The sequence below is a fragment of the Equus przewalskii genome, chromosome 9 (assembly GCF_037783145.1).
Source record: "Equus przewalskii isolate Varuska chromosome 9, EquPr2, whole genome shotgun sequence".
NCBI classification, from domain to species: Eukaryota; Metazoa; Chordata; class Mammalia; order Perissodactyla; family Equidae; genus Equus; species Equus przewalskii.
The window spans coordinates 24542596-24563252 of record NC_091839.1 but is presented as its reverse complement, the minus strand read 5'-3'; the positions used below and the strand labels follow the sequence as shown (position 1 = coordinate 24563252).

The 20657-nt window shown below is 57.1% G+C and overlaps 1 protein-coding gene across 5 annotated transcripts in view; it reads left to right on the top strand.

Annotated features, from left to right (window-relative positions):
* Window positions 1-20657, top strand: part of ZNF787 (zinc finger protein 787) — a 30224-nt gene that overhangs the window by 5669 nt on the left and 3898 nt on the right. For 2 of the 5 annotated variants that reach the window (XM_070558660.1, XM_070558661.1), the window contains one exon: window positions 11236-11324. In XM_070558660.1, the coding sequence (XP_070414761.1) occupies window positions 11246-11324 (79 nt within the window). In that variant the 5' untranslated portion in view covers window positions 11236-11245. Of the gene's footprint in view, window positions 1-5784; window positions 5933-10807; window positions 10927-11235; window positions 11325-17650; window positions 17788-20657 lie in introns of those variants that run through there. The other 3 variants (XM_070558664.1, XM_070558662.1, XM_070558665.1) reach the window with 3 other exon arrangements.

Below are 20657 nucleotides of genomic sequence, written 5' to 3'. Positions count from 1 at the left end.
GAAGCTGCCCACAGAAAAGGAAAGTGGGGAAGGAGCTGGTCAGGCCAGCAGAGGGGTTAGCCTGGGCAGCCCTGTGGGGCCTCTGACCACTCGGGTGGCCTGAAGAGGGGTTTGAGAGTCCGAGGTGAGCCCCTGTAGAGTCAGCAGGTTGTGCACACCAGCCCCTTGCCCCCGGGGAGCTTGTGTGTGCAGGAGCAGACGCAGACCCTGAGGAAGGAAATGAGACAGATGATTCGAGATGGCGATGGATGCTGGGAAGGAAATAAGCCCTGTGATGTGATACGGGATGTGACATGGGGCGGGGCTTGGGCGACCAGGGAGGTGACACTTGAGCGGACCCTTGAAAGGTGAGAAGGCACCAGGCAGATGGAGGCCTCGGCCCGAGGTGGGAGGTGGGTGGTGGGTGGTGGGCAGCAGGCAGCAGGAGTGAGGGGCTGGAGGAGGAAGTGAGTTTGCCCAGGTGGCAGGGGCCAGATCAGGTGCTGTAGGGCCTGGGGAGGAGCTTGGATTTGGGACTAAGTGCAGTGGGCATGTGTGGTGGGGTGGTTTAGGTAGAGAAGTGATGTGAACTGAGCTGCTTTAAAAAAAAAATAACAGCCTTATTGAGCTATGGTTTCTGTGCCATACGGTTCACCCTTTTGGAGAATACAGTTCAGTGGTGTTTATTCACAGACACATGCAGCCATCACCACACTGATTTTAAGACATTATCGTCATCCCAAGAGGAGACTCTGTACCTGCTCCCCTTCCCCTGCCCCCAGTCCCCGGGGACGCTGATCTGTATTCTGTGTCTCTGCATTTGCCTCTTCTGGTTATTTCACATAAATGGAATCACACACTCGTCGTCTCTCTATCTGGCTTCTTTCGCTAAGCGTGATGTTCTCGAGGGTCACCTGTGAAGCAGCGCGCGTCAGTGCTTTTTCCTTTAAACAGCCGGAGAGCGTTCCACTGCACGGACAGACCACAGCTTGTACATCTGTTCATCCGTTCACAGGCATTTGGGTTTTCTCCACTTCTTGGCTGTTGTGATTTAGGCTCCTGGGAGCACGTGTGTACGGTGTTTGTGTGGACTTGTGTTTTCATTTTCCTTGGGTGTGTAGCCAGAGGTGCAGTTGCTGGGTCACGTGGCGGTCCTGTGTTTACCTTGTTGAGGAGCTGCGGGTCGCTTTTCCACAGCCCCCGCCCCCGTCACAGTCCACTTTCCCTGCATACTTGCCAGCACTTGCTCTTCTCTGTTTTTATCATAGCCGTCCCAGTGGATGTGCAGTGGGGTCTCCTTGTCTTGTTGATGTGCATTTCCCTGATGGCAGTGATGTCGAGCATCTTTTCCTGTGCTCACCAGCCCTTTGTGTATTTTCCTTGGGGCAATGTCTATTCTGATCATGCCCATTTTTAGTTTGGGTTATTTGAACTGAGTTGCTTGAAAAGATGAGTTAGTCTGTGGTGTGGGGAGTGGATTTAGAGGGGTGGCCGGAGCATGTGCAGGCCCAGGTGGGAGAGGAGGACGAGGACGGACAGCGTCGGGGAGAGGGGACAGGGAGGAGCAGTCATGGGCAGGAGGAGAGGAGAGGAGAGGAGAGGAGGGCAGGGCCCACAGAGCTCAGGAAGGGGCGGGGAGCATTCATGCACAGGACTTTGCTAGTTGCCCTCGAGGCAGGATTAAGACTGAGAAGTAGCCCCTGGATTTGGTCGCCAAAAGGTAGGGGGCAGTGGTTAGAGAATGGGGGTGAAGGAGGAGGTGGAGGTCACAGCTCCGCTCCCACCACGGAGGCAAAGCAGGAAGAGAAAAGAGAGGTGAGGGTGGTGATGGGGCACGTGAGAGGAAGGCCTGGGGCGGAGAGATGAGGGGTCAGCAGAGGGCAGACCGGGGTGGGGGCTGGTGGGGGATCTGCTGGACCAGGAGAGCAGTTGTTCCCCGGCCTGGACTCTGCGAGGGGCACCCTGTGCAGAGCTGGCTGCCAGGGCAGGAGGAGGGTGATGTTGGCAGCAGAAGAAGGAGAGGGGATAATTGGTGGGCAGGCATCCAGAGGAGGTGGGCGGGATCTCATAACAACAATAATAACAATAATTTGTCTCGCGTTTAATAGCCGGCTGGGCCCTGTCAGCCCCGAGCGCTAATTGGATCGCTCAAGTGCTCGGCTGGGGAGGCGCTGGGGAAGGCCCGTCCTTCACCCTCTAGGAGTGGAGGTCCGAGCAGGGCCAGGGTGGGACGCAGAGTGCCAGGGCTGTCACTGTGGGGGCTCTGAGCTGCCGGGCTGAGAACTGGGGGAGCTGGGTGGGAAGACGGGGTGGGGAGGCCGAGGGAGGGCAGGACCCCCTGCTCTCAGCCTCCGGCGTTGTCAGGTTCCACGCTCAGTCTGCTTAGGCTGACTCCAGGGAGCCTCCCGGGCCTGGGAGCCGGGTGGGGGGCTGCCTGAGGCCACAGCCCCTGCTGCCTCTCTATACTCATGTCCAGAGATGGGAAGGGGCTGCAGCTCTCCCAACTCTGAGATCTTGGGGGTTGGACCCAAAAGCCACAGGATCAGGACAAGAGGCATCAGCTGCTGCTTGAATGAACGAATGAATGAATGAGTGAATGGGAGAGGAAGAGCGTTTAGTGAATGCTCTTCTTAACTCTTCACAAGGATGTCTGGTGAATGCCCGCAGCAGGCACTCATCTGATGTTCTCATGGCCCTACGGGGACCCTGTTGTAAGAGACGCTGGCAGCCGAGGCCCAGAGAGGCTGAGCTGCCAGCACAGGATCACAGAGCGGAGTGTTGGTGGCACCAGGGCCTGGCTTCCCAGCAAGGGCAGTGCCCCCTCGGGGCTGTGCACTCCTGTGTTCACGGCTGTGTTCTCACCTGCGTGGTTTGTTTTAAACCTCCCTGGTAGTGGTGTAACCGCCCCCTGCTCAGGGCTGAAACCGAAATGCAGGGCGGAGTGTGTCCTGTGCCAGGGCCTCTGCCCGTCAGCTCCAGTGGGAGACTGCCGACCCCCTGAAGATGCGTCTTTCTAAAGCCTCCGTAAGGTTCTGCCTAAACACGTGGCTTCCTGCTGTGTTTGGAGTAACATGCAGACTCCTGGCTGGACCTTCATGGCCCTGAGCTCTGGCCCCATTGCCTCACATGCCTCCTCTGCTACCCCCAGGGTCGGCTCCATAATTTTCGGGGCCTAGTGCAAAACGAAGAGGTGAGCCCCTTGTGCAAAAATCAGGGAAGAAGCTTTTTCCTTTCTTCCACGGTCTTGCTCTTGACCTGTCAGGGTGTTTCTCATTTGGTGTTTCATGTCACGCCCCCTCGGGTACGAGGGTGCCACGGGAATGCAGTCCCTCCCTGTGCCCAGGCTCCTCCAGGTGCCGAGGGCTGGAGGCAGCGGGAGGGAGGACCTCGCGTGACCCTGGCTCCAAGCCCCCAGTGCGTGCTTCCTTGACCTGTTAGACTTCACATGCACAACACAGGTCCAAAGATAAAATTATTGGGAATTTCAAGGATGACGACCTCAGAAAAGTGACCCCCAAGCTCCAGGCCTCCTGTCTGGTGGCCTGGCCTGCCCCTCCTCCCTCCCTCCCTCCCTCCCTCCCTCAGGCCCACCTCGGGACACTTCCCTCACATCTTGGCACCCCTTGTTCCTTTACCTCAGGGTCGGCAAAGTGTTTCTATAATTGGCCAGATAGTAAGTATTTTAGGCCTTACAGGCCCAGAGGCAAAATTGAGGATGTAACGTAGATACTTAGATATCATTTAAAAAATGACCATTTAAACATGCAGGTAAAACACATTCTTGGCTGGAGGGCAGGATGCAGGTGGGTGGGCAGCTGGGTGCCCCTCCCTGTGTTATTGCATCCCGGCCCCAGTCCGGTGCACTGGGGTTTTCTGCGTCTGTAGGGGAGGTTAGATTTTTCTCTGCCCCGTAGGGTTTCTGGCTGGCCTAAGACAGATGAGCAGGTGAAAAGTGTACGGCTTTTATTTCCATGAACATGGGAGCCCTCGCGAGAAAAGCGAAGACCCCCCCCCCCCCCCCCCCCGCCCAAAGAAGTGGCCAGAGCTGAGTGCTTAACCTGCAGGGTGAGCAGTGCCCCTTAGTGGGGAAGGAACCGCGGTGCCCGGTGCCCGGCAGACGAGAGGGATGGGGAGGAGCTTCAGCCAGGGCTGTGGTGCAGGCTTCTCTTGCCTGGGCTCCCTGTGTCTGAAGATGAGTCCTGCCTCCTGGAACAGGGGGTTGGGGGCTGGGGGTGCGTCTCCCGCTCTCAGGAAGCAGAGGGCAGGTCAGAGCGCCCTCCCTGTACCTGCGGGTTTAACTTAGGAACATCGACATGCACAGCGGCTTGCTTTGGGGAATGTCCTGCGCCCCTCCACCTCCGGCCAGGACTGGCCCCTCCTCCCTTGTGCCGGTGTCTCTGTGTGGTTGCCTCCCTGCCTTGTTTGGGACAGCGGGCTCCTGGTTCTCAGCACCTGCTGGGTGACAGGCACTCTTATTTGGCCACACGGCAGGCCGGCTGACACCTTGCCGTCCTGCGGACAAGGAGGAGCACCTCCATCCCGAGGTCTGGCCCAGGACTGCCCCAGAGCCTGCGGGTTCCTGGGAGGGAGGATGAGGACAAGGAGGGGGATGAGGACGGCATGGGGAGTGGAGGCTGACCCACCCGCAGCCTGGCCCATGCCATCTCACTTCACGAAGCCAGGACTGGGAAGTCCCTGCTTTTATTGCGTTCCACCTTAGTCGTTTTGGTGGAAACACATCACAGCCACTTGGCAAACGAGGTCGGACACAGAGAAGAGGGCAAAGGAGAGTCTCCTGCCCACATCCTCAACCCGCAGACCTTATTCTGGGTGGCTCTCTTCTTTTTCTTACACATTTTTAATGTTTACAGTGTTGTAATCAGAGGGCCCTGTACAACTTTTTTCTTCTTGGTGAGAAAAATTGGCCCTGAGCTACCATCTGTTGCCAGTCTTTCCTCTCTTTGCTTGAGGAAGATCGTCCCTGAGCTAACATCTGTGCCAACCTTCTTCTATCTTTTGTATGTGGGACACAGCCACAGTGTGGCTTGATGAGTGGTGTGTAGATCCATGCCCAGGATCTGAACCTGGGAACCCCCGGCTGCTGAAGCAGAGTGTATGAACTTAACCACTACACCACTGGGCCAGCCCCTGTAGGTCCCTGTGCAATTTTTTTTTTTTTTTTTTAAGATTTTATTTTTTCCTTTTTTCTCCCCAAAGCCCCCCGGTACATAGTTGTGTATTCTTCGTTGTGGGTTCCTCTAGCTGTGGCATGTGGGACGCCGCCTCAGCGTGGTCTGATGAGCAGTGCCATGTCCGCGCCCAGGATTCGAACCGACGAAACACTGGGCCGCCTGCAGCGGAGCGCGCGAACTTAACCACTCGGCCACGGGGCCAGCCCCTCCCTGTGCAATTTTTAAAAATCTGTTTACTTTTTAATTCATATAACTCAAATACTGTGTAATTTGCCCTTTTACTATGTACAACTCAGTGGTTTTTTATTTTTTTTTTTGAGGAAGATTAGCCCTGAGCTAACATCTGCCACCAGTCCTCTTTTTGCTGAGGAAGATTGGCCTAGAGCTAACATCCGTGCCCATTTTCCTCTACTTTATATGTGGGATGCCTGCCACAGCATGGCTTGCCAAGTGGTGCCATGTCGGCACCCGGGATTGGAACCGGCAAACCCTGGGCTGCCGAAGCGGAATGTGCGAACTTAACTGCCACGCCACTGGGCCGGCCCTCAGTGGGTTTTTAACATGTTCACAAAGTTGTGCAACCATCACCATTATCTGGTTCCAGAACATTTTCATCACTCTAAAGAGAACTCTGTACCCATTGGCATTCCCCCCGACCCCAGCCTGGCAGCTGCTTATCTCTGTCCCAGACGGTTCAGATCGGTGGGCTTGTGCTGGGTGGTGCTTTGTGACTGGCTTCTTCCACCGGGCCTTTGGCTGCTGTGAGTAAGGGTGCTATGAATGTCTGTGTACAGGTCTGCGGAGCCCTGTGTTTTGTTTCTCTTGGTGTACCTGGGACTGGAATCACTGGACTGTAGGGTGGCTCTGTCATTTGAGGAACTGACTGCGGCTGCGCTGTTTTCAGTGCCTGCCAGCCATGTGTGAGGTTCTCCTCCTGCGGTTTGCGTGTTGTGGGTGTAATCTGAGGGCCCGTACACCTCTGTATCCTGCTTCGCCCACTTACCACCCAGTGAGTTCACCCACTGTGACACCTAGTTCTTATGGACATCCAAGAAAGGTCAACTTTTTTCTCTCATTGCAGAAGTAATTATCCATTAATGTAAAAAAAAAAAAACTGGGAAAATGAAGATAAACAAAAGGAAGAAACTTAAAGTCACTCTTCCTGTTATCAGCATGGGTGGCCACTGTCCACAGCATCATGACTGCTGTTTCTGAGGCCGTGTGACACCCGTGGACCCCTTCCCACGTGGTTCACACACTGTCCTCCAGTGGGGCCGATGGGTTCTCTTCAGTTCTTCCCCTGCTCTGAATCGTGCTGTGATGAACTCTTTTTTCCTGCAAGAAGCATTTTACGAGGTTTGGGTTTTCCCCTCAGACCACTGTCTGGGGAAGCGGGGTTCCCCGGTCTGGGGCTGCACGCGCTTGTCCTTGGCTCTCATGCCATCGTGCTGGGTGGTGCCCGCAGAACCAGGACTGTGCGGTGTTACCCGAACCACTGCACCGGCTCTTGGCCCTCTGGGTGTTGGGGGGCTCGCGGGGGCCCTTCCTGTGTGGTTCTCACTGCGTCCTGAAGTGGGTCCCACGTGGTGGGCTGGGCCAGGGGGACAGAGTTTGGGTACATCGCGTTCTGTCTCTCGAGTCTCCGTTTCATTCAGACCTGTTCATCCGTGCTTCACCCACCTGTTCTCAGCACCTGTCGGTGCCTGGCGCTCTTAGAGAGCTGGGCCCCCAGCGGGCTTAGGGCAGGGTGCGACATCATGGGGACCTGGGAGGGTAGATCTGGTGTGAGGAGGCCTCTGAGGAGGTGACCCTCCAGCAGACTGGGAGGAAGATGGCTGCAGGCACGGTACATCCCTCCCTCCATGGGTCCTCGGTTGGCAGAGAGGCTGTGGTCTGGGCGGGGAGGCAGGGCGGCAGTGGGCCTTCAGTGGGGTTTGGTCAGTCCCGTCCGTGTCCTGATGCTGGTTTCCCGGGAGTCGCCACTGCCTTGAGCCCAGCATTGCCGCGTGGAGTCCATTCTGCTCTGCTGTCATTGCTGCTGTCCTAGTGCTTCTTGCCGTTGCTGCAAGAGACCCCCAGGACGTGCCACACCTGTGTCTGTGAGCCCCAGTTTCTACATCTGTGATGGGGCCTCCCTCAAAGGGACTGCTTGCTGCATGTCAAATGACTCCACAGTCCTCCGCCTGGCCTGTGGCCCTGCGGGAGGGTCTGCCCACTCCTGCGTCTCCAGCCTCTCCCCGCTGTCTGCGCTGTGCCTGGCCCGGCCTGCCTGCATCCCTCCCCTCCAGGCTTCTCATCCAGGCCCCTCCTGTGGTGCCTCCTGCTTGGAGATCCTCCCCAGGCCTCCCTGAGGGAGCTGTCCGTCCCTCCCCGTGTGTGTCTTCACGGCACTCCCACTGTCTGAAAGCACCTTTTTCATTCATGTGCTTGTGTGTTGTCTCCCTCTTCACTGCCAGGGACCTCCCACCAGCTGGGGGCTGTGCCTCATCACCACGATGTTCTCCAGTCTCAGCAACGCCTGGCCCTTGGGGAGACCCCTGTGCCCGTGGGGGTGGGAGTGACAGGGAGAGGTGGGGAGTAAAGGGTTACATCACCTTCGCTGAGCGCAGTGCCCCTTGCCAGCCCCTGTGAAACTAATGTTCCTGCCTTACTGTCCATTATGTTGCGATAAAGATCCGGTCAGAGAGCAGGTGGGGCAGGCCGTGGATCTGGAGCCTCTGATCCGTCAGGCCAGTCCCCGCCGCTCCCGTGTCACAGGGAGAAGCTTAGGTCAGTGAGACCCAAAGCAGCTGGTGCAGCTCTGAGGCTGTGCTGGGAGCGAGAAACAGCCCAGGGAAGCCCTCTGGGCCTTTTCCTCACTGAGCCTGGGTGTCGACCCCACGTCAGCTCCCCATCCGGCTGTGATCACTCACATGGATGCTGGCAGGGCTGGGAGTGACGGCCCAGGAGCTGCCTGGCCTGGTCTGGCTCCTGAGGGCAGGCCCTGCGCTGACCGGCTCTGAGGAGGCTTGGATCTCGGTGTGGGGCCGACGGGGCCGCCCCAGGGGACTCCGACCAGAGCTTGTCCACTTGGCTGCTAGCCTCACCTCCGTCCACTGCTTCCTTCCCACCAGGCCTGCTTGTAGCCCTCCCTCACCTGCCCATCTGGATCCCAGCACCACCTCCGGGGCAGCCACCTCCCCTCCCCTCACTCAGCATCCGCCTTACTCGCCTCCCTCACAATGGCCTGTTCACTCCTGCCATGCCCACTTCCCCTCCCTGGGGTCCCGGGGGCGCTTGCGCAGCCCCGCTCAGAGGTGGCGCCCAGGCCCTGGCAGGCTTCCTGCAGGAGGTGCCCCTTCCCTCCCCTCCTATCCCAGCAGACAGGCTCATCATGCCCTTTGATGGGCGCCTGCTCTGTCACGGGGTCCCAGTGACGATTTGTTGAGTGTCCAGATGGCAGAGCAGTGAGAGCAAGGACTCTGCAACCACACTGCCTGTGTCCTTGTCCCTGCCCCTCGGTGGCTTTACCTCTCTGTGGGAGGTAGGGGAGGTAGTCGCACAGAGCCCGTGGGTGCGGGTCAGCGCCGGGCCGGGCCTGGCAGCTAGAAGGCTGGAGCCGGGTTCAGGCCAGCTCGCCCTGGGCACTGGAGACGCTGCCACATGAGCGATCGCCGGGCTCGCCTGCCAGTCTGCGGGCTCCACGGCAGGGCTGGGCTCCCCTGTCACTGCCACGTCCCTGGTTTCGCAGGACGCGGTAAATGAGCACCGTGGGGGGACCGGGCCTGTGGGTAGCTGTGGTCTGCGTACGTTGGAGAGGGGCTCCCCCTGGGGTGGGCCGGGTTGGGGCACCAGGCCGCTGCTGTGTGGGTTCTGGGCAGCGACTTGAAGCTGCGACGATCTGCTTTCAGATCTCAGCTCTGCACTCCTGCCTCAGTTTCGTCATCTGCACAATGGGGGCGACAGTAATACCACCCAGAGGGCAGTGGTGGAATTGAGTGAGTTCTTGGCTTGTTAACCACCTAGACCAGTGCCTGGAACCTGTGAAATGGCGTGTCTGTGTGTCACCTGAGTGAACGACATGGCACCTCTGGGAATGTTTGTTTACGTAACTGAACAGGCAGGTTCTCTGAGTTCCAGGCAGACGTTAGCAGAGGTTACTGAGGGGCAGCGGCGTGGCTCCCTTTGGTGCCTGTATAGTGGTAAGCCCCTTGTCACTGGTCGGATTCAGGAGAAGAGGGTCCGGCATGTTGCACCCAGGTGTGTGATGCTTTGGCGGGTGGATGGCCACCCTTCTGCATGCTGAGCTGCGGGTGCAGACCTGTGGCGAGGTTCCCGCATGTGGTATGGGAGGTGGAAGGACTCTGGGGCGAGATTTTCTCTGAACTGCGTGCATTCAACTTAAGGGCCAAGTGGCCTTGGTTTGGAGCCTGAAGGGGGCTGAGCAGCACGAGAGGACGAAGGCCCCTTCAAGTCCCAGTCTGTTGTGTCTGGGACGCCACGCTGATTCTATCAGAAGTCCTGCTCACCTGCAGACTTCCTGCCGAGGAGTGATGGTTCACCTAGGAATAGGCCCAGAGGGACCAGAACGCCTGTGCCCCCAGCGCCAGGCTCTGGTGAGAATGAGCTGAGGAGCCCGCCTGGGGCTGGGCACCTGCCTGTCTCCCCTCCTGCACTGAGTCCAAGACACAGGGCAGAGCCCTACCCAACTCTTCTCCTCTGTGCATCCTGGAGGCCAGGCCTGCAGCTCCTGGGCTGCCTACCATGCAGAGGCTGAGTCGGGGGGAAGAGGGCTGCTGGGCCGTCTGTCCCAGGGGCCGGGCCCTGCCACATGGCCTGCCCCCTGGCGGCGGCGGGAAGTAGACGAGAGCCTGACCCTTGAGGCCGGTCAGGGGTCGGGGGCTTGGGAAGGGGAGGTTTTCTCCCCAGCACGGCACACTCGCGTGGGGTTAAGGGTGGGCTCTGGAGCAGTTCCACTCCAAGAGAATTGAAAACATTATTCACACAAGTACACGTACTCAGCTGTTCCTAGCAGCCTCACGCATCGTAGCCCTGAAGTGGAAACAACTCGGATGGCCATCAACTGACAAACAGATAAACCAAATGTGGGCCACCCACATGGTGGAATCTTACATAGCCATGGAAGGGAAGGGAATTCTGACACATGCTACATTGTGATGAACCTTGAAAACATGATATGAGTGAAAGAAGCCAGACACGAAAGACCATGTGCTGTGCAATTGCCATTATGTGAAATGTCCAGAACCGGCAAATCCAGGGAGACAGAGACAGACAGGAGGGGGTCAGGGACCAGGGAAAGCAGAATGGACAGTCTCTGTGCTCTACCTGGCCCTGCCGTTCCTTGACCCCTGGCAGGTGGCCCCTGTTCCCTCCATCCCCAAACATCTGAGTGCAGGTGGCCTGGAGGGCCAGCTACCTTCCTTTCCCAGGGCCCCAATGTGGAGTCTGGCTTGACTCGAGCACATTTGAAAAGAGCCCTCAGAATGTGAACTCCTTAGATGACTTGTGTGCCTGCATCGGCTGTGGGTTCGTGGTGTTGTGGGATGCCATGAGAGGCCTGGCCCACCCTGTGATTGGCGGGGCGGGCCCTGTTGGGGCCTGGCTCCCAGGGCACTGACGCAGGGATGTGGATTTAGGGTTCCTTCGCTCTGGAGTGAGAGCTTCATCTGTGCTTCATCTCGTGGAAGCTTCATGGCACATCTGCAGGTGCTGTTGTCGTCCTCCATCTTACTGGAGAGGAAACTGAGGCACGGAGGTGGGTCTCACCCGGGCCCCAGCTGGTAAGTGGTGGAGCTGGGACACGAGCACCAGCCGGTGGCTGCAGCCTGTGTGCGTTCTCCTCCCCAAGGTCGTGTGTGGCCTTGGGCCAGTCCCTTGTCCAGTGGGGAGAAGAGGGCCACTTCTCTGTCATCCCTCAGGGACCTGTTGCCGCGTGCCTTCTCTCTGCCAGGGCTGTGCCGGGTGCTCAGAGCTCCAGCGCCGATTGGAGCCCACATGGTGCCCGCCCTCCATCCAGTCTGGCATCCTGTAAACTCTGTCTTTCTGTCTTGTCCCCTTCTAACAGGGACCCAGACATGGAGCTGCGGGAAGAGGCCTGGTCTCCGGGGCCGCTGGATTCCGAGGACCAGCAGATGGCCAGTCATGAGAATCCAGGTGAGCTGGCCTCAGGCAGTTCTCTCAGTGGACCCTGAGCCCTCTCCCTGGACCCTAGCTTCCTTTGTCTCCCCCTCCCATGGCTCTGGGATCACCCATCCTTCCTTCAGAGCGCCCTGGGCACCATTAGCCTGGCTCGGCCTCGGCCAGGCCACCTCCTGGGCCCCTGTAGCGTCTCTGGGTTTCCTTGCAGCTCTATGTCCCTGGTGGCCCTTGGGGACCATCTTCTCACGGTCCATGTTGAGGGCACCCCCTTCTGCCTGTCCCTCCTGGCCAGGCCCCCTCACTCCCCCAGCATTCTGGCCGTTCTGCTGCCCTGTTTCTAGGTGGCCCTGTGATTTTCTCAAGAAGGAAACTCTTGACACCATGGTGACAAACCCAGATGCTGGCGGTCCCTGCACACTGGGGCTGGGGACAAACTGTGTGGGGAGTGACAGGCTACAGAGGAGGGTGTGTGATTTTTTGGGGAAAGCTGGGTATCTGGGTTTTTGTGGGAAATCTTTCATTTTTTTAAATACTGGCGATGTGCTTTATATAATAAAGCATTATTTGAGTTGACTAACACTCATCTTTGAGCACAGGAGCCCAAGGTTTACTCGCCCAGACCCCACTCTAGCCCCCGCGTTCTCCATTCCCAGGGCTTTCACAGGCCACCTGAGAAGTAAAGGATGGCCTTTCCTTTGTGCTGCTTTTGCTGTGTCTCCACAGTGGGCATCACGATGGCATGAAGTCTGCAGACGTTTCTACTGTAAAAGGGCTGGAGGGAAGTGTTTGGGGCTTGACAGGCCGAGTGCCCTTGCAACGCAAGAGCGGCCTCAGGCAGTATGGAAACAGGTGGCATGGCCGTGTGCCAATAAAACTTTATTTACAAAACAGGCACCGAGTTTGCAGCCCCTGTGCCAACACACTGTCGTTGTCCAAGAGAAGGGTTGTGAGGACCTGGATGGAAGTTGGGGGTAGATTTTGTAAGGCACCTCAGCCGCCTTCCACTTGGTTATTTCTAAGATCTGCCGAAGGAGAAGGAAGAGAAGCTCTCTGCGGGCAGGCCTGAGGCGGCCCAAGTTGCAGAGCAGGACACTAAGACGTGGGTTGAGTGCTTTGCCAAGGGCTCACAGCCACTGGGTGCAGCCCCTTGGCGCCTCGTTGCCTCAGTGGTGAGGACCCATCGCCCATCCCTGCCCGTGTTAACCCTCTGGGCGTCCCCCCTCCTCCTCCATCATGCCTCCTTGGCCTTTTAGCCTTTTTAAACATCAACTTTAAAATCTGTTTCATTGTGAAACGTCAAACATCAGTAAACAGTGTGGCGACTCTCTCCCGCGTGGGCCCAGCTTCGGCGATTGGCAGCACTCTCCTGGTCTGGTCATCTTCATTTGTGCCCATTGTGGTTTTTTTTCCCCCCTGGTGTGTTTAAAGAAATTCCCAGACTTTATATCATTATCATTTCACCCATAAATTCTCTAACAGAGAAGGACCCTTTAATATACAACAAGAACAACTGCAAAATGCTGACCTCACCTAACAAAGTGTTATTCCTTAGTTCCATCTAACGCCCAGCCTGTGTTAAAGTGTCCCCAAAATGGATGTTTGCCTTTGAGTAAGTTAATTGTTAATTTTACAAATCATCTGTTAATTCATTCCCCTCGTAAAACCTTTCAAAAGTACAAGTGCGTTCTCACGTCCTCCTTGTCCATCGGGCTCTCCCCAGCCCCTCCTGCCCCCTGGGAATTTGTTGGAAATCTCTGCTCTGGCCACTCCAGCTGCAGTGCCGTCACTTGTGACATCCTCTTCATTCAGCTAATGAGCCATGTGGCCTGAATGCTTCTAAGCTGCTGTGTGTCCCATTGTTCTGGGCCCGCCCTGCCGGGCCCTGCCCATGTGCAGTGCCTCCTGTGAGGTGACAGTGTGGCTCCTGCCCTGAGACCCCCAGATGACGTCCGGTGGGAGAGCAGCAGGGCTTGGCCCAGCCTGTCCTCCCACAGTCCATTTCCCTGTGGCCTGTTGGTGAGGGACATGGGATCCACGGGGCAGGGCAGGTGTGCGGAGGGGGCGCATTGGGGCACAGCCTGGGCTCCATGGAGAGGATCGCAGCCTCGATTGGCGAGCGAGCGCCACTCACATGGAGCAAGGTCAACCTGCGGGGCTGCCAGCCCAGCACAGTGGAGGAGCCTGGTCTTCAGCCGCCCCCAGCACTGCCGGCTGAGGAGAGTCCGGCTCCAAGGCCCTGCAGAAGGGCAGCTGGATGCACTTGCCCTGCCTCTGCAAGGAGGAATGCCTGAGGCGGAAGGAGAGGATTCGGATGGTGGAGACGGGAGGTGCCGGTTGGAGCTCCGAGGAGAAGGTGGACCTGATCCCCAGCAAGTCACCGCCATGTGGTACAGATGACCCTGGAGAGCACAGACAGCCCTGGAGGCAGAATGTGGGAGTCTCCTGGGGTCTCTGGAGTCTCCCTGGGCTCCTTCCTCCTACGCCTGACTTCGGTCCATCAGTGCATCCACTCCAGATGCATCCAGAATGTGGTCACTTGGCTCCAGTGGTGGCCATCGTCATGTATCCAGATCGCCGGCTGCACTGACCTGCCTGCGTCCACCCTTGTCCAGTTGCCAGCGTGAGCCTTGTGAAATGGAGGTGAAGTCTTGGATCACTCCCAAGTGATACCTGCAGCCTGCACTGCTCACCTGGCCTGCGCCCACCTGGCACGTCTTCCCCAGCACGGAGATGCGCTCCTGTCTTCAGCAGGCTGGGCATGCGCTGCCTCACACCCTCTCAGCTCCTGCCCTGCCTGGGGCGTTCCTCCCCGGAGCTGCTCCCTCCCGTCATCCACTTCTGTTCTGGTGTCCTCGTGTCGCCTCCTCTGTGAGTGAGGGGCCGGGGAGAGGAGACTCACAGCCAGGTGGGGAGCCCTAACTCGTTCACGGTCACGGAGGGGATTCCAGTGAAGACTGCCTCACCAGAGGGTCCCACCTTGTTGGGGGCAGGGTAGGCTCCGCTGAGGAAGGGGCTGCTAGCTGGAGGAGATGCGGGTCACCGGATGGAGAGGGCAGTGGCCGGCCATGCCCCAAGGCCTCTGGAGAGCTTGAGGAAGGAGATGGCAGCGTGGCAGGACCGGCAGGGACCCCCTCAGCTGCCCGGAGCAGGGAACCCACCCGATAGTGCCTTCAACTGCAGGGATGTTTAATGTTCTGGGGCAGCTGGCCAGAGGTGGGCTGATTCCAGGGTTGGTTAATACAACCGTTGCCTGGAGCTCCTGATGTCCAGGCCCGGGGTGGCCTTCTCTGTGGCGTCCTGGCTGCCCCCACACTCCTGAGATGGTGCCTCAGCTCCGGTGGTCACGTCTTCATAGGAAACTGGAGGAAGGACAGGGCGGGGTGGAGGGGGATGCAGGGCTTCTCTTCGGCCGTCTCGCTCTCTGTCAGCCCCCAGCTTGGGTCTCACTGGCCAGACTGGGGACACATGACATAGGGAGGTGGCCTGGGGGTCACCATGACTGGCTTATCCTGGCTCAGCCCCCTGATAGGGGTTTTCAGGCGAGGGAGAGTTGGGGCTGACTGTGGGCAGCACCCAGCAGTGGCCCCCGTACAGAGAAGGGCGTCCCGGGGGCTCAGGAGTGCTTTAGAAAGCTTTCTCTGGCCGTTGTAGGGGACAGGGCCCTGAGCCCTGGGGCCCGTTGTCCTTCCCTGGAGGCCGTGGGCACACTTTCCCCAGGCTGGGGGCTGTCCTGGGCTGAGGCTCCTTCCCCATTGCCGTGCTTCGGTCTTCTTGGAGACCCTGGGCCAGGTGGTCGGGCCTCAGGGCTGGACGAGGAGTTGGCTTGGTGGGCTCCAGCAAATTGGGCTCCAGCATAAGACGTTGTCTGAAGAAGATCCCAGTCCTCTCTGCCCCCAAAAGTTTGACCCTCCCCACCCCAATGACAGGAAGGCACCTTGAGAGACGTGGTGCAGAGGGCCACCCTGTCTGTCACCTGGGGCAGGCCTCGGCTCCCTCTATTCTGCTCGGTTGACTCTAGAACACCCACGGCATGTTCTTCCCACTGCTGTCAAGGCCGGAAGTTGTTTATATGGCCACTTCCCAGGCCTGCACACACCCACAGCCCCATGTATTTATTTATATGGGACCAAAATAAAAGTTTCACAGAACAGTCCTCACTGTACCGACAGCACGTGCCATGTTTTCTTTTCTCCTCCCATCCTCTGTTCCATTCTTCTGAATGCTGGTCACCACCCACTGAATCGAGGTGACCCCCACTGCTGGGCTCTGACCCACAGTTGGAAGCCTGCTGCTTGCGGGGAGGGGGCATGGTCAGTTGCCTGGCAGGCGCATCTCAGAGAGTTCAGTGACTGAGACTGCAGAGAACTACGAGGTCCATTTTTCTTTCAGATGAGATCAGCTTGCCCAGGGTGTTTGTGGGACCTCAGAAGTTTTATAGTTTTTTTTATGTATTTGAATATTTGTGGGAAGGAGATCCAGATTCTCCATGCTAGTGCTGTTGCTAACAATGGCTGGTGCTCCATAAGCGCTTCCTGTGTGCCGTCCCGTGGAATTCTTGTGACACCCTGCAAGGTTGGGATGCTGATCAGAGGGTGCTGGGGCAGAGAGAGGCTGGGCCACACTCCCGGGGAGGCAGCCAGGAGCCAGTGTAGGGAGGAGGGGACAGCCAGAATCTCCTACACGGATTCACGGGCGAATTGATGATCCCAAGGAGGCGAGACTCTCTGCCCCAGCGTCAGGGCAACGCTTCCCGACCTGCTGCCTCCAGGGAGCCCCTTCTCCTGATGGCCCTGGCCTGGAGTTCCCAGAGTGGGATGGAGAGAGGCGTAGGCTTGGTGGTGGGTTGGGCACTGGGGTCTTGCCATGGTGGAGAGGGAGAGCCATCCAGGCTGGTCCTGGAACCTTAGCTATGGGGCATTCAGAAAGAGAAGCTGTCCAAACACAGAATACATAAAGACGACGTCCTGAGCCTGAGAAGAGAGTTCTCCCAACAAGAAAGAGAGTTTTCAGCTGGTGTCCTGGAACTCCCCCCGGGATGGGGTTCTGGCCTCCCTCTGGCTTTCACGTGCCAGTGCGCTTTAGAGTCATCCTGGAGAGTTCGCCAAAAATGCCCCATCTGAACCTGGGACGACAGCAGCCCCTGAATCTCCCAGACCCCCATGTAGGAACACGGCAACTGTGACAAACCCACATCCCCTGGACCACACTGATGACAAGATCCCTTAGGTGCAAAGCTGTCCCCGTGAGCCCCAGATACAGCTGGATGGGGACAAACCAACAGCCGCGTGCCAGTGTGGTGTTGGCGTTGGGTTGGAGGGGAGCGAGGAAGAGCCCTGAATCACCCTCAGGTGTGCCCTGGAAGGCTGGGGGGTGGTCACACTGAGGCCAGCACTGAAGATGGAGATGTTCTGTCCCAACCAGGAGCAGGGGGTGAGGGGCAGCAGGAAGGTCTGAGGGGCTGGAGTGGCCTGGGGCCCATGGGCCCTTGACACCAACCAGGTAGAGTGCCCTGCCAGGGCAGGACCCACGTGGAGCAGAGCCTGCCAGGAAGGCACTAACGATTGAGCAAGCCCCCGTCCTTGACCACAGGGAGGAGGGGAAGAAAAGGTCCAGATAAAAACAGGGTTGGCCGCAGAGCCAGGAGCCCTGGGAGGGCAGGTCACATGTTAACCATGATGTGAGGATGTGGGAGGAGGGGCCCTGAGAAGTCAGAAACGCTCCCCGGAACCCAGCCTCCTCCTGGAAGTTCAGGAAACTCACACTAATGAGCTACAGGAGGACACTGAGTTCAACCCCCCAGAAAAATTACTAGAACAGCAAAGCGGGCAGAATGGCATCTCCACAGACAGGGCGGCCGGTCAGAGATACGCCCGAGACAGGTCAGTGTTGCTCAGAGTGACCAAGAGATGACAGCCTGTGAAGAGCCACGTAATCAGAATGGCTCAGAGAAGGAGGCAGAAGTCGGGGTGGAGAATTAGGAATATGAAATAAGTCATTTCAAATGGAAGACGGAAAGAGAAGGGACTCGAGTGAAAACAGCACATCATTCCTTAGGAAGAATCGGAGGTGAAGAGCTGGGACATTTTAAAATCAAGAAGAAATGAAGAAAGATTAAAATGGAGTAAAAAAATACTGAAGTTAGGCAAAGAAAATCCAGCATACGAGTAAGGGGAATCCTGAGAGAAGTCCAGAGCAGAGGAAGAGAATGTGTAGTGAGAACTACAAATCCAGAGAACACTGCTGAAATTGAACAACAGGGATTGAAAGAGAAGTCACAGATCTGAGAATATCAGCTCAGATGAACAAGGCACTCCATTCAGGTCACTGGACATCAGAGAAAGGAGCAAATCTTGGGGCATCTGGGCAAAAAGTGCAAATGACTCGTAAGGCAAAGGAGCTGCGGTTGCCGTCAGCCTTTGTCACAACAGTTTTTGCTGGAAGAAGATGGAGTGATAGGCGTGATTCCCAAGGAGAAAAGGTGAGCCAAGGGTCTCATCTTCGGAAACCCTGACCTCCAGGTCTGAAGGGCACAGCAGGAGCTTAGTCAGTGGCTTTCTTGTGGGCCCTTGCTGAGCAATGTTAGCATGTGAGCCTCGGGTGGCCACGATGGCTGGGGAGAGCGGACGGTGAGCTGAGATGGGCTTAGAGAGGCTGAGAGGTGAAGTAGGTCAGGACTGTGCACCCGGGCGGTGGGGCGTGGCCGTGAGTCTGAGGGAGCGGGAGTGTGCAAGACAGTTCTTTATTTGTGGCTCAGGAATCACAATTGGCCGTCGTGGAATTAGAATGGTTATCTGGAAACTGCACTGTGGGGTCAGCGGATGAATAATTATGGGATATTCAAACACTCTCCTCCCCTTTGGAAGAAGGGAGATGCAGATGTCCCATGGATAGGCTAAATAAAAACCTGAATTTGTATGGGTGTGTCAGTGTGAAGTCATTGGCATTTTATCTTTTTTTTTTTTTAAAGATTTTATCTTTCCTTTTTCTCCCAAAGTCCCCCAGTACATATTTGTGTATTTTTAGTTATGGGTCCTTCTATTTGTGGCACGTGGGACGCTGTCTCAGCATGGCCTGATGAGCAGTGCCATGTCTGCGCCCAGGATTCCAACCAGTGAAACCCTGGGCCGCTGAAGCAGAGCATGCGAATTTAACTGCTCCACCACAGGGCCGGCCCCGGAACTTTTTTTTTTTTTTTTTTTTTAGGAAGATTAGCCCTGAGCTAACATCTGTGCCCATCTTCCTCCACTTTATATGCGGACCTACCACAGTATGGCTTGCCAAGCGGTGCCTTGTCCGCAGCCAGGATCTGAACTGGCGAACCCCGGGCCGCCGAAGTGGAACGTGTGAACTTAACCGCTGTGCCACTGGGCCGGCTATGGGGATTTTATCTTTAAAAAAAAAAAGTCGTTTCCAGGTTTTGGTCTTGAAATTCATTTCCCACTGAAAGGAACCAGGGCGTCTTGGAGAAGTGGCTGGTTGTGGGTCTGGGGTAGGACGTGGAGGTCCCTGGAGCACCTTGTGACACTGGGTCGCTGGGAAGTTGTCAGGGTTCACTAGGGTCCTGGGCAGGACTCGGAGGCACTGGAAGAGGCTCGCGCTAGCTGAAGATGGGACACTTGGCTTCAGTAACCATAGTGATGGCAGTGGATTGAAACCCACCAAGTGTGTTTAAATCCAGAAGTTCGTAATGATGTTAAGAAACTAAAGACTATTTGGTTTTCTTTGAGGAAAGTAGGGAACCAGTTCATTATCTTGAAAACTAGGCAACTAAGGAAAACGAGCATTTGTCCTGCCATAACTATGAGATTTGCCACCTGGTACCAACTAGCAGATGATGACACGTCTGGAAATTATTCCCCTACTGAATGCAGAGGAAACAGCAGCCCCATGTTGCACCCCTCAGTGAATCAGTAGGTCTGAGCACTGTCTCTGGCTGTTGACATCACAGAAAGAGACACAACGAGGTGTCATGTGCCTTGAAAGCAGAGGATGGCACCTTCAGAATGACTGCAGGGGTCTGGCAGAGCCTGAGCAAGCCTCGGGGTCCAGTCACCAAGGGGCAGCAGATACAGGGGACAGAGGCACGTGCTGAACGTTCTAGGAGTGCGCAGTCGGCAAAAGCCAGAAGGCCATGTGGCCCGGGTTCTTCAACAGAAAAATTGTAAGGAAGGGCAAGAAACGGGGTGGGGGGACACAGGACGACACGACACGACATGGACGGACTTGTGGATCGAAAGAGAATTAAAGACATACCGAATTAAAAAATAATGGACCAAACTGTAGTGTCTGGGGGTGCACACTTGGGTGACACAACCATGAAGACATGCGAGGGAATGGTTACTGCACAAGTCCGAAGGGCGGTTCCTTGGGGGGTCGGGAGGTGGTGCACTTGGGACGGGCGTGGAGGAGCTCCTGGTGGGCGGCCAAGGCCTGGGTCCTGACCTGATCGCTTATCTTACTGTGATTATTGTATTCAGCTCTGCATTCCACTTGTGGTGTTCTCTGCATCTGCCGTGTGTTTTACAACAGAAAAGTTACAGTGGAATAAAACAGCAGGTCCCCATGGCCGCAGAGGTTCTGCTTGGGTAGGGGGGATCCTGCGGCTGCATGGGTGGCAGGACACTTCCCGCCCAGCGGTGCAGGACCCCGCACGCCCTCGAGGCCTGAGCTGAGCCCTCCTTCAGCGAGAGGGACAGTGTTGGTGTCTGCTGTGGGGTCGCACCAGCACGGGGCCTCCTGTCCCTGGAAGGGTAGCTGTTACGTCATCGAAGCGCTCAGTCATTTGTCATTTTTATTGACCGAGTGCTTTGTGCTGGCTCACTGCTCTTCTCTTTCTGGGAATTTTTTTAGTCCTTTGAAAGGATAAACTGGGAGGCGGCGGAGTTGCTAGCCTCACATCCCTCGTGACTGCTGACCTGGTCCCAGGCCCGCGGCCGGCCCGGGGCGTCCGCGCGAGGCCGGACTCGCAGCCCAGTGCGCCCCGGAGCCCACCGCGCCTGCGCAGATCCCTGCACACCCGCGCGGAGGCCGCGGAACCTGCCTCCTCCCTTGAAAAAATAAGCAGTCTGTGCGATAACCGGCCACCGCCAGAAAGGCAGACAGCCTGAGGCTGGGAAAACCGGGCGCCCGGTCGTGCCCCCCTCGCCTCCAGGCCTGGGGACTTTCTCTCCCCGATTCCAGACGAGCCCTCTCCCTGCTTGGCCAGTTGCAGCTCTCAGCCGCTCGCTGCTCCCGGAGCTGAGGATGCGGGTTCAGCCCCCGCAGTGCCCCTGACTTAGTCACGGGTGTTTGACAAGTTTTGGTGGTCTCTATTCAGAATTTGTGTCCTCTGACTGTAGTTGAATCACA